This window comes from Nicotiana attenuata, chromosome 2 (genome assembly GCF_001879085.1).
Source record: "Nicotiana attenuata strain UT chromosome 2, NIATTr2, whole genome shotgun sequence".
NCBI lineage: Eukaryota > Viridiplantae > Streptophyta > Magnoliopsida > Solanales > Solanaceae > Nicotiana > Nicotiana attenuata.
This window is the reverse complement of record NC_031990.1, coordinates 23,186,193-23,199,920: the sequence shown is the minus strand read 5'-3', so window position 1 is coordinate 23,199,920 and position 13,728 is coordinate 23,186,193. Positions and strand designations below refer to the sequence as shown.

Below are 13,728 nucleotides of genomic sequence, written 5' to 3'. Positions count from 1 at the left end.
AAAATAATCTCAACTAGGGATTGGAGACCCTATGTTGGCAAAAGGCGACTAGGGAGTGGAGACCCTATGTCTAAAAAAATCTCAACTAGGGATTGGAGACCCTATGTTGGCAAAAGGCGCTAGAGAGTAGAGACCCTATGTCTAAAATATTCTCAACTAGGGAGTGGAGACCTTATGTTGGCAAAAGGCGACTAGGGGATAGAGACCCTGTGTCTAAATTAATCTCAACTAGGGAGTGGAGACCCTATGTTGGCAAAAGGGCGACTAGGGGATGGAGACCCTATGTTTAAAAATAATCTCAACTAGGGATTGGAGACCCTATGTTGGCAAAAGGCGCTAGGAGTAGAGACCCTATGTCTAAAAATAATCTCAACTAGGGATTGGAGACCCTAATGTTGGCAAAAGGGCGACTGGGGGATGGAGACCCTATGTCTAAAAATAATCTCAACTAGGGATTGGAGACCCTATGTTGGCAAAAGGCGACTAGGGGATGGAGACCCTATGTTTAAAATTAATCTCAACTAGGGATTGGAGACCCTATGTTTGCAAAAGGCGACTAGGGGATGGAGATCCTATGTCTAAAAATAATCTCAACTAGGGATTGGAGACCCTATGTTGGCAAAAGGCGACTAGGGGATAGAGACCCTATGTCTAAAAATAATCTCAACTAGGGAGTGGAGACCCTATATTGGCAAAAGGCGACTAGGGGATGGAGACCCTATGTCTAAAAATATCTCAAATAGGGAGTGGAGACCCTATGTTGACAAAGCGTAAAAATTGAGATTGGGGATTCTAAGCTACCATTTTTTTTTCATTTTTTTTCCTTTCTCTTCTTTTTTTATTTCATGGAATGAGTAAATGCGGGAAAAAGAACTTGGAGGGGACTTCCCTTTTTATGGATTGTTGCTGCAAAGCTGTTACTAGCACTTGCCCATTTCTTTTTCCTTTTTTTGTTGCACCTGCCTCTTGCACGGTTGCTTTGGATTGCACCTGTTTCAAATTTGTCAAACAAAGAACAATTGTTAGTTTGAGATGCTGGTTGGTTTGTGGCCTTGATTGTTTTTGATCACTTGATCTCGGCCCAACTCTTTTGGTGAGAACCTCTACTGCTTGCTGGCCTCTCTGAAGATTGATATCTCTCCTAAAACCGAGGAACTCAACTTTCCAAACTTTCCAGATGACGGTTCACCTGTGTGGGGCTTTGGTCCTTTCACCTTATTCTGCCTCTAGGGGCTTTTGACTTTGGATTTCTTTTTATTTTCAATAACTTTGATTTCAGAGCATCGGCCATCATGGCCAGTCGGGATCGACTTGATGCACCCACTGAGGCTGGGTACTTTTCTTTGGACTTGGATTTCATTAAAGCAGAACCCTGTAAAATCAATCTTGCCACCTTTTCTTTGTATTAGTTTCGGAACAGAGTTAGACCGAAAGGGATTCAAAGAAAAGTAAATAAAGGACAAGAAAGTGAATTTAAGGATAAGTGTCCCTTTCGGGGAGGAAAGAAGGACTTATCTGGAGTGCATGCAGACTCCAATAGACATGACATGCTTCTTGGACTGGATGCCCGATCTTCCCAACTATCCAACTTCTCATAAACCCATTGCGACCCATGTTTTAAAATCGAGAAACCTTTTCAGGACTCTTTCATTGCCAATGGTGGTGAGGGATTCCTTCTTTTCGATCAACGGCGCCCTTTGCGGGTTTTCGCCAATTGACCTCTCTCATTTCTCTTCTCACCGTCGCCTTATAGTGCTCTTTACGAGTTTTCACTAACAAAACTCTCTCATTTTCGATTTCTCTGCTCACCGTTGACTTATGGTGCCCGTGGGTTTTCACCAATAAGACTCTCATTTTATTTCTCTCATCTTGATTGCATCGGATCCAAACAACTACGTTCTCTGATTTTGAAAACCTTTCACCGATTGATCGGAAAGACTTGAACAAGGTTTGGGTAAAAATAACTTGGATCGAATTACAACTTTGGAAACTTTCAGGCGGGATCATCGCCGAACCATTATAACATCTGCCCCAGTTTCACTTTTTGGGGGAAATTGGATTTTTGTTTTGGTATGACTGAACCCCAGGGAGAGGCTGCCTAAGTATCCTTTCGGAATCAAGTCGAACGTAGTTCAGGGAAATATTTTGTTTTTGTTGTTTTGTTGTTTTTCTTTTTCTTTTTTTTTTTAAAAACGTCTTCAAGTTCCAAAGAGGGTAATGAAATAAAGGTAATCGGCTCAAAGAGTTAGCAAAGGATTGGAGTGTTTGGGGTAGCGAGAATGAAAGCCTTCGTCATCCCAATTGGATAATTTTGTTGTTGTAGAAAGACTAGACATAGTACCTTTTGACTGCGTCTGCATTTACAGCTGTTTCGGGGTCATTTCCTTCGATGTCTCCCAGGTATAACGCCCCTCTTGGCAACAATTTTCTGATAATGTGGGCCTTTCCAGTTAGGAGCAAACTTTCCTTTTGCTTCCTGATGATGGGGAAGAATACGCCTTAAAACGAGTTGCCCCACTTCAAAGTTTCTAGGTTGCACTTTCTTGTTGTAGGCACGGGCCATTCTTTGTGCAACTGCCCGTGGCAGACTGCGGCCATTCGCTTTTCATCAATCAGGGTTAACTGTTCCAGACGGGTTTTGACCCACTCACTGTCCTCAATTTCATCTTCAGCAATGATTCGACGAGAAGGGATTTCAACTTCGGCAAGTATTACGGCTTCAGTGCCGTAAACCAAAAGATACGGGGTTACTCCGACTGATGTACGCATAGTTGTGCGATATCCCAACAATGCAAACGGCAACTTTTCATGCTATTGCCTGGAACTTTGGATCATCTTTCTCAGAATCTTCTTGATGTTTTTGTTTGCTGCTTCGACATCACCATTGGCTTTGGGCCGATAAGGAGTAGAATTCCGATGCGTGATCTTAAACTGCTCACATATCTCCCTCATCAAGTGACTATTCAAATTTGCAGCATTATCCGTAATGATAGTTGTAGGAATACCGAAACGGCAGATGAGATTGGAGTGCACGAAGTCTACATTTTCGGACAAAACTGAAGCAATCTTTTTCCATAGTCATCCAGTAATAGTCTACTCGGAGGATTTTCTTTGCCAAAATGTACCCATTCATGTGGGGTCCACACACTCCTGCGTGCACTTCATATATGATTCTTCCGGCCTCTTCGGCGTCAACACATTTTAACAAATTGAGATCCGGAGTCCTTTTGTATAAGACTTCACCACTCAAGAAGAAGCTGCCGGCAAGCCTTCTAATGGTTCTCTTTTGATCGGGATATTCTTTCATTTTCAGACTCTTGATATCATGATACCATGGCTGGACATTTGGTTCCAGCTCAACCGTATTGCAGTAACCATGCCTTTCTCGGATTTGGATCTCCAATGAGTCAATGTGGAGATTGCCTGGATATGGCAACATCGAGGCCAAAGTAGCGAGTGCATCGGCTAACTCATTATGAAAAAAAGGAATGTACCTGAACTTAAGTGACTTGAACCGCTTGCTAAGATCTTCCACATGTTGTCTATAAGGAATAAGCTTGACATCCCGGGTTTCCCATTCTCCCTGAGCTTGTCGGATAATCAAGTCCGAATCCCCCATGATCAATAGTTCTTTGACATCTTGGTCGATTGCCATATTCATACCCATAATGCAGGCTTAATACTAGGCAGTGTTGTTTGTGCAGAAAAACCGAAGTCGGGCTGTGGGTGGATAGTGTTGACCAGTGGGTGAGATCAAGATTGCCCCAATTCCAACGCCTTTTGCGTTCACAGCTCCATCGAAGAACATTTTCCAAGCATTGGTGTCTTCGAATGTTACCTCAATTGAATGTACCTCTTTGTCCGGGAAGTAAGTGCTCAATGGCTGATATTCATCGTCAATAGGGTTTTCGGCCAAGTGATCTGCTAAAGCCTGGGCTTTCATTGCCGTGCGGGTGACATAGACTATGTCAAATTCAGTGAGCAGGATCTGCCATTTTGCTAACCTCCCTGTGGGCATCGGCTTCTAGAATATGTACTTCAGAGGGTCTAACCTGGTAATGAGGTAGGTGGTGTAGGCCGACAAGTAGTGCCTAAGCTTCTGAGCAACCCAAGTCAGGGCGCAGCAAGTTCTTTCCAACAAAGTGTACTTGGCTTCATAACTGGTAAACTTCTTGCTCAGATAGTAGATGGCTTGTTCTCTCTTTCCGGTCACATCGTGTTGCCCGAGGACACAGCCGAAGGAGTTTTCCAAGACTGTCAGGTACAAGAACAGAGGCCTCCCCGGTTCAGGTGGGACCAAGACTGGTGGGTTTGACAGATATTCTTTGATTTTGTCAAAGGTTTCTTGACACTCATCCGTCCATTTAATCGCTGCATCTTTCTTTAACAGCTTGAAGATGGGTTCACATGTGGAAGTCAACTGAGCTATGAATCGGCTAATGTAGTTCAACCTTCCCAGCAGGCTCATAACCTCTTTCTTGGTTCTTGGATGGGGGTAAATCTCGAATAGACTTTATCTTTGTTGGGTCTAATTCGATGCCCCTTCGACTGACTATAAATCCTAAGAGTTTGCCAGACGGAACCCCAAATGCACATTTGGCCGGATTTAGTTTCAGATCATACTTACGCAGCCGCTCAAAGAACTTTCTCAGGTTCCGAACATGGTCATCCTGTGTTCTGGATTTGATTATCACATCGTCCACATACACCTCGATTTCTTGGTGCATCATGTCGTGAAAGATGGCAGTCGTGGCCCTCATATAAGTTGCCCCAGCGTTCTTCAGACCAAAAGGCAAGACCCTGTAACAGTAGGTGCCCCAGGGTGTGGTGAAAGCTGTCTTTTCCGCATCCTCTTCATCCATCAACACCTGGTGATATCCTGCATAACAATCCACGAAGGACTGTATCTTATGTTTGGTGCAGTTATCAACAAGGATGTGGATGTTTGGCAAAGGGAAATTATCCTTGGGACTTGCTTTGTTCAGATCTCTGTAGTCCACACACACTCGAGTTTTCCCGTCTTTCTTTGGCACTGGAACTACATTAGCTAACCATGTGGTGTATCGGACCACTCGGATCACCCCCGCTTTCAACTGTTTTGTGACCTCTTCTTTAATCTTGTCACTGATATCAGTTTTGAAATTTCTTTGCTTTTGCTGGACAGGAGGATAATCGGGGTAGGTCGGCAACTTGTGGACCACCAAATCGACACTTAGTCCTGGCATGTCATCGTATGACCAAGAAAACACATCTTTGAATTCGAACAAAAGTTGGATCAACGCATCCCGGGTTTTTTCATCTGTGTGAATGCTCATCTTGGTTTCTTCTACTTCTTCAGAACTACCCAAATTAACCGGCTCGGTATCATTTAAGTTCGTCTTAGGTATATTCTCAAATTGTTCCAATTCTCGATTTATTTCCCTAAAAGCCTCTTCTTCATCATACTCCGGTTCTTGGTTCATTATTTCACAATTAGACAGCGTGTTTGGATCTTGGCATGAAGTCCGCAAGCATGTCATGTTATTTAAAGCCGCATTATTAGAACTGAAAGAAGAAATAAGAAAAAGTAACAAAATCAGAAGGAATAGAGAGATGAACGATGAAATATTGATTTCATTTCATTGAATTTTGAAGATAACAGGGTTTACATTGGAAACTAAAGACAATAAACTAAAAGAAAACATCCGAGTTACACCCTGAAATAACTCGTGATGCAGAAAAGGTGGCAGGACTGGACTACCGGGATTCCCGCCAGATTGGGAAAGGAGTAGCCTTCAAATTTTGCAACTTGGCATTGGGCCCCATATGCAGCACCTCAGCGGTGGGATTCATACAGCATCTGCCTCATAGCCCCACAGATTTCTTCAATTTCCTCGGCCGTGAAGGCCTCATCTTCCTCTTCCTCATTGTACTTAGGCCTGACAAATGTTCTATAAAGATGCGGAATCGGCTGAGGCAAGACTCAACCGTTATTCTTTCATTTGTCTGCCCATTTTTCATCAGCTGGTGTGGGTTGGAAACCTACCCCAAATAACTTCTCGCTAGCAGCCAGAGTGATAGGTTCAATGATTCCTTGCAATGATGTCCCGAGCCCCTTCGGGTTTATAACCATGCCTGATCATTTCCTTGGCAACCATAATTGACGCATTTGAGAGAAATGGTTGAGGACAAGGGTTTCCTTCTTCACAATGGTCTGCGACCACAACCTCGAAAGCTTGATAGACTATATGTTCACTTCCTTCCCTAGCTTCGAGACATGGGACTGACGGGTCCTGGTAAATCGGCTGCTCGTCCTCTCCATGGACTACAATCTCTTGATCCTCATGTTCAAATTTCACCATCTGGTGGAGAGTGGAAGGTACAGCCCCTGCTGTGTGAATCCAAGGTCTTCCCAAGAGGAAATTATAGGAAGTATGCATGTCTAGGACCTGAAAGGTCACCTCGAAATCCACCGGACCAATAGTTAGAATCAGATCAATCTCACCTATGGTATCTCTCTTGATGACATCAAAGGCACGCACACAGACGTTGTTGGGCCTGATTCTCTCAGTACCGATCTCCATTCTTTGCAGAGTTGAGAGAGGGCAATATCTACTCCGGACCCACCATCCAACATGACTCTCTTCACATAGTAACCCTCACATTTAACTGTCAGATGAAGGGCTTTGTTGTGGGCGGCCCCTTCCGGAGGCAAATCATTCTTGCTGAAAGAGATCTGATTGATTGCGAAAAATCTTTCTGCCATCCTTTCCAATTGTTCCACAGTGGTTTCAATCAGAACATAAGCTTCATTGAGGGTTTTGATCAACACCTTCTGATGCTCAGTTGAATTCATTAACAGAGACAACAAAGAGACCTGAGCAGGGGACTTGCGGAGTTGGTCAACTATCTCGTAGTCTGCCGTTTTCATTTTTTGGAAGAACTCTTCTGCCTCTTCGGCACTAACTGGTTTCTTGATCGGGAAGCGTTTCTTCGTGGCATTATTCACTTCTTCCAGATTGAGGTATTTCTCGGCCGGGTTAGTTTCATTTGTTTCTCCCAGGACTTCTTTTCCTTTGTAAGTCACTACAGCCTTGTTGTAATTCCATGGGACGGCAGTGCGATCTGTCATGGGCCTCTGCGGTGCGCGGCCAATAACCACAGGCTCATTCAGCCTTGGTGAAATTACTGGCCCCCGTACCACATAGGTCCCTTTAGGCACGTACATTTTAGATCCCTTGTTTAGCTCAAACCTTCTTGGAGGGCTCAATGACATTTGTTCTTTTTTGTGACCTCGGGGAACATAAAGAATGGCATCTTTTGAGGGCGCTTCCCCAGTTTCGGTTTCCACTTTCTTTTCTGTATTTTGAGGGGTGGGTTTACTCTTCTTCTCCCCCTTGTCTTGTTTTACGGCAGCCTTTGACTTCTTTTCCACATCGGCTATGGCAATGATAGCTTTTAGAGCTAGGTGAAACTCTTTATCTTCACAAATCATTCCAATAATCGGCCCGTTGTTGTGAGTAGGTAATGGATTGTTGGTTACATTAGGAACGTCTTCGTCCTTTAGCACTATTCGCTTTTGTTCTATGAGATTTTCCACAGCCCTTTTCAGGGTCCAACAGTCGTCTGTATCATGCCCTTCCGCCCCTGAATGGTAAGCACATCGAGTACCAGCTCTATAGGAGGGCGATTCTAGATTGTGCCTGGTTTGGGGTACGGGCTGCAACAGACCCATCTGGACAAATTTGGGGAAAAGGCTGGAATATGACTCACCAATGGATGTGAAGTTTGCCATCCTGGGTGGTTCTCGGGCACGGGCATTGTAGGGGAAGTTGTTCTGTGGCGGTCGAGGATTATACTGAGCTTGGCGAGGAGGTTGATTTCTGGGAACTGGAGCTCGATTTTGATTGAATTGTTGTTGTGGCCTAACGTAGGGCTGGGCATTCATCACTACGTATGGCTGAGGAACCATAGCATAGGACACATCCTGATGGGGATAGTAATGTTGTGGGGTTCTTTTAGGGAAGTAAGGTCTGGGTGGACGGGGTTTTCTTACACTTGAAGTTGCCATTGCCACTTCTTCCTTCTTCTTTCAGTTTGCTACACCTCCAGACCCGCCTTGAATTTCTTGGGAGGTAGCCCTTATAGCAGACTGACTCAATATGCGCCCTGTTTTTAGACNTATTTTTTAACCCATTCTCGACCATTTCACCAATTTTTATGGCCTCGGCAAACGGTTTCCCCATCGCAGACATCATATTCTGATAATAATCAGCCTCTTGGGCTTGAAGAAAAACACTAACCATCTTTGTTTCATCCATTGGAGGTTTGACTCTGGTCGTTTGTTCGCGCCATTTGACAGCATACTCCCGGAAGCTTTTCGAGGACTTCTTCTTGAGATTTGACAACGAATTCCTGTCAGGGGCTATGTCGATGTTATACTGAAACTGCCTGATGAAATCCCGAGCCAGGTCGTCCCAAATATGCCACCGAGATATATCCTGATCCATGTACCATTCATAAGCAATACCGACCATGCTCTCTCCAAAATAAGCCATGAGGAGCTCCTCTTTTCCACCGGCCTCTCGCAATTGATTGCAATACCTCTTGAGGTGGGCAATGGGATCCACATGCCCGTCATACTTTTCGAACTTTGGGGTCTTGAAACCTAGGGGTAAGTGCACATGTGGGAACATACATAGATCAGCGTAGGATACGCTCTTTTGCCCGCTCAAACCCTGTATATTTTTGAGACTCTGCTCCATTCTCCTCATTTTTCAGGTAATCTCCTCTTGTTCAGGGTTCTTTGAGGTTTTCTCCTGTCCCGCGATAAGCTCGTACCGGGGTTGCTGAGGGTAGGAATTAGTAGTGAACTGGGTAGGTTCCAGTGGGAAAGATGGTACTTGAAAGGTGAAGGATGATGGATCAAAGCTCGGCCTGGGTAAAGTGGGTTGTGCCGTGGCTGAAGAAGGTGGCGCAGTGAATATATTGGAGGCTGCGCCTGAAACCAACACCTGGGGGCGAACCTTAGAAGGTGTTCCAGCAAAGTGGGCCGAAATGGTAGGATATCCAAGTGGAGTATTCGGGTAACTTATGGCATTGGAGGTTCCACTTGCCCTGGGAAGTAGCTCAGGGAATCCAGGGATCGCACTTGGTGGTTCCCTACCACTGGACCAGGCATCCCACATTTCCATCATGCGGAGACGCAGAATTTTGTTTTCCTCAGCAGCGGCCGATTCTGAAGTTGGGATGGCCGAGATCGGGCTATCCTCGGGGATAGGAACCATTGGTAGATGACCCTCAGATGACATTTTAATGCTTCCCGACCTTGTGAAGTAACGATGTGAAGCCAGAGTACCACAAAACCAACCACCTTACTATAGAGCATGTACTTAACAGTAGACAACAAACCAGTCAGTTTGAAGCAATTAACACATAGGTAATCGCACATTGGGGTGTGATGCACCTATACAGTTAAATGTGTTTCTACATGTTTCGCAACGATTGCGTGTTTCATCCCGGCTCTTGCTTATTTCCACAATTTTCTTTTCTTTCCACTTTGGCTCTTTGATGCTTCGCCTCTCATTCCCATTTTTCTCTCTTTTCTTGCTTTTTTTTTCGTTATTCTTTTGCTTTTTCTTTGGCTCTCTCTTTTTTCTCTTTTTTTTTTGGTTTTTTCTTTCGGTTTTTTCCTTGCATATTCCTCTTTTATTTGAGTTATTTACAAAATCATGACCGGATCCGATGAGGATTGCCTACGTATCATGACGCCGCATGAATCAGATCATTACGTAGTTCAAGAAATAAGTACGAAAAATAAAGAAACAATTTTTGGGAATTTTCAATTTTCATTAATAAAACTCCTAAACTTTTCTATTACAAAAGACTTTGACATACTTATTTTTTGGAATTTTAACAACTAAAAACATACTCAAAACAACAACTGAGGTACAGACTCGATAAATGAAAGTCAATAGTACATAAGTGCTTCTACTCCTGGGGCCCGTGGGACATCATTCGGTCTTGCCACGGGCCTATGTGCAAGATCCCCTTGAAGACGCTCCAGATCACTCATTCTTTGGCGAACAAATGTCATAACCGCAGCAAAGAAGGTGGTCCTAGTCATGTCTTCACATTCTTGACACTTCACGACGATGTAGTCGGCAATTGCTCTAACCCTCTCCCGGATGATACCTTTTTCTTGGAGCAAGCGCCCGATTTGCTGAGTTCTAGCTTCTAACACCTGGGTGTCATGATGGTTTTGACTCTACAACTGTTTCATATCTTCCTCCATCTGGGACATCAAGGCGTAGCAATGTTCCCTTTTGGCTTTAAAGTTCCTAACTTGTTTGGCCGCCTCATTTTCGAGGGTAGTTAACTTTCTCTTTAAATCAGTGACTGTCCCCTCATATTTTCTTTTCAACTGCCGCACAAATTCCACCCGTCCTTCTGCATTCTTTGCCATTTGTGCTCGGACTCTTTCTAGACTAGCCTCAGATTTTTCTAAGTCATCTTGACACTCAATTACTTTCTTTCTAAGACCACTTATAAGCCTTTCATCTGCTCGGCTTCTCTCCTGGTTTTTAGCATCTATTTTCATCTTATGGACCTGAGCTTTAAGGGCTTCATTTTCCTGAGCCAGCTTCTTCTTTTCCCCTTCGTCGGCAGCAGCTTGGACACTATTGTCAAATTTGAGCACTGATTTGTCCCTCCAATTTACTTATCTTGGCCCTATAGCTCGCCTCTTTCGTCAACCAGTTCCATTGCTCCCGCGAGTAGTCAGTGAATTGCTGGACGTGGGGTCAGTTAGCAGGCCTTTCGGGCTCTTGAGGGATTTGAAACCTTTTGCAGAACCAAGTCATGTAATGAGGGTCTACCTCACCCTGAGATAGATCCCGCACCAGAGTCTTAGGCTCTAGAAATCTGCACTCATTCCAAATTTGACGAACTTTTCCTTCGGGGAATACAGCTTTTGGGCCCAATTCGATGACTTGTCGGCTGAGATCTTCGTCATGTGGGATAGTTTGAAACATGCCTAATTGGCGCAGCACCCGATGAGGAGCATATGGCTGAATGCTCTGGAGACCTATTAGGAGAAGATAGCACACCTCGGCCGACATGTAGATGACTTCAGTGACAGGGAGCCATCCGAAAGTCCACTCAATTCTATCCGAAGTTAAAGAACCCAAGTGCGCAAACCAAGCCTCTGTACCTTCTGGAAATTCAATACCCGCCACTCGGTTTTCATACTCTTCAATGCAATTCAAACCAGTCATACCGTAGCTCATATACCCCACACGATGACAAAGATGTTCTTGCATCCAAAGTTGCAGGAGTAGGTTACAGCCCTGGAAGAATTTTCCCCCTTCTCGGCAAATGGTCAGAGCTCGGTAAATCTCAGATAAGATCATTGGAACAAGGGTGTCATTGGCTTTCTTAATCATAACGTCGACCATTCCCACAAGACCCAATTCTATGTTGCCATCTTTTCTCGGGCAGATAATGACACCCAAGAATGCTACTATAAAGGCCAGACCCCGCCGTGCCTCCCATTTATCTTTGTTTCCCATGTAGGTCAGACCAGTATCCGGTGCTTCAAAACCGTGGGGATTGCCATAGCACTGGTACAAGAAGTGGAAAGTGCAAAACCCTTTAGATAACTTCCCATCCTGAACCTCCCTACTAATGCTCAACAGATATAGGAACTTGTGAGGAGACACTGTTCTCGGTGACACCGGGTATCGACTTCTGATGTTCCCACTAAGACCGGCATAGCCCGCAATTTCCTCCAGCGTGGGGGTGAGCTCAAAATCAGAAAAGTGAAACACATTGTGAGTCGGGTCCCAGAAAGGTATCAAGGCCTCAATCACATCCAACCTCGGCTTGACTTTTAGAAGTCCCATGAGACCACCCAAAACTTTTAACACAGTCCCTCTACTGACTTTTTCTAAGTTGTTCCACCACATATGGAGCTGTACGGGGATTTCCTCAAGAGCTGCGAAGGGTTCATTTTCATTTGTGCTCATCCTGCACATTTATTAGGGTGATTTTAGTTAAAAAGGATCATGATTTCTTTGGACTCAAGAAAAAGCTATCAAAAAAAATTCTTTTTTTTTTCAAAATTTTTCATTTCAAAAATAAAACCCGGCTTTACAAATACGGCCCTTCAGCACTTCGGGAAAGAAGATTTTAGGGCTGTGTTTGCTAACCGGCCAAAATTTTGAAAAGAGATCATAGGTGGCTGTTTTTGCAAAAACAGCCTTCCGGCGCCCTTTTGGGGACATTTGGCTATGGCATCACCTTACTTATTTATGACAAAATTTTTTGTTCTTTTTGGGTTATTTTTGCAAAAATGGAGTTGGACCCGATGGGGGTTGCCTACGTATCCCACATCCGGTGAGAATCAAACTGGTGTAGTTCGGGCAGATTTGACATAATAAAAACAATACTAAATATTATTTTTTTTTTAAAAAAACTCTCTTTTTTTTCAAAATTTCGGCAGAGTTTCAGTACTTTTTGGACATCGGGTTTTTCAGAACAGGTAATTATCTCTCTAGCCCTCCAATTGATTTTTTTTCCCAACTTTTCTCCTATTATTCATAAGCCGGTCAACATGCAAATCCGAAGCAAATAAATGCACAAGTAGCAAGTAGAATGCATCAGGATGGTCTTTTCATTTCGGGTACACCTATCCTAGACGGACCCAACCCCTGTGTTGAGTCCCCTAAGTGAAATGCACGTGATGCACACAAACGTTCCTACTAGGGATCCGGCATGAGACTTTGTTATACTAGGTTTAAAACCCTGGGTGTATTGTTCTAGACCTGGCTTACCCGAGCGGACAGCTCGAGCCGAGGGGGGCAGCGTACCGGGAATACAGAAGCTTCACCGGCTTTGCAACTTGTCCGAACCTCGTTCTAAAATTGGGATATGACTCTAACAGAAAAGAAGTTACACGAAGTGCACACTTCCCAGATGATTTAGAAGACTCGGGGAGAAGAGGGTTTCGTAGCAATTTATATACAATCCAAACAATATCAAAGCGGTAAAAGCGGCATTTAGCACATTAAGCTCAACATGTAAAAATCAGATAAAACAAACCAACTATAACAGTTATTCTAAGCTCAAATTCTTAAACCCTGAACCGAAGTTCTGGGTTTGTATCCCCAGCAGAGTCGCCAGAGCTGTCACACCTCCTTTGTTACACACCCGAGGGTATATAGGGGAGTTTTTCCAATTAAAGTGATATTATTCGAAATGAGATTATTTGATTTAACCAGAGTCGCCACTTGGAATATTTTAATTGGTGTCCCAAGTCACCGTTTTATTTTAAATCCCAAATCGAGGAAATTTCGACTTTCCTTTTGAAGTCTGCGAACCAGAAATTCTGAGTAAGGAATTCTGTTAACCCTGAAGAAGGTGTTAGGCATTCCCGGATTCCGTGGTTTTAGCACGATCGCTTAGACTATTACAATTGGCCTATTATCTGATTTTAATACATGTTTTACCCTATGGTATATTTTAACTTATTAACCGCTTTTAATTAATTTAGGAAGATTCAACGTTATTTAAAATGCGCCTTGAACCACGTCACATGAAATGCACCCATGGTCCACGACACATTTTATTTAATGTTGTTGAGAATTGGAGTTGGGTCACATGAAATGCACACCCGAGTTTAGGAAATTAATTTTAAAATAGCGCGCCTAAAGCAACTACGCGCTTTCAAGTTAATAGCAAGGTTCACGA

At 43.8% G+C, this 13,728-nt stretch overlaps 1 protein-coding gene across 1 annotated transcript; it reads right to left on the bottom strand.

Annotated features, from left to right (window-relative positions):
* LOC109217476 lies at positions 6,063-7,951 on the bottom strand. The gene is made up of 3 exons (XM_019381731.1): positions 7,169-7,951; positions 6,528-7,072; positions 6,063-6,387 (listed from the first exon to the last, which is right to left on the bottom strand). The coding sequence occupies exons 1-3, from the start codon at positions 7,949-7,951 to the stop codon at positions 6,063-6,065; spliced, it is 1,653 nt and encodes a 550-aa protein (XP_019237276.1).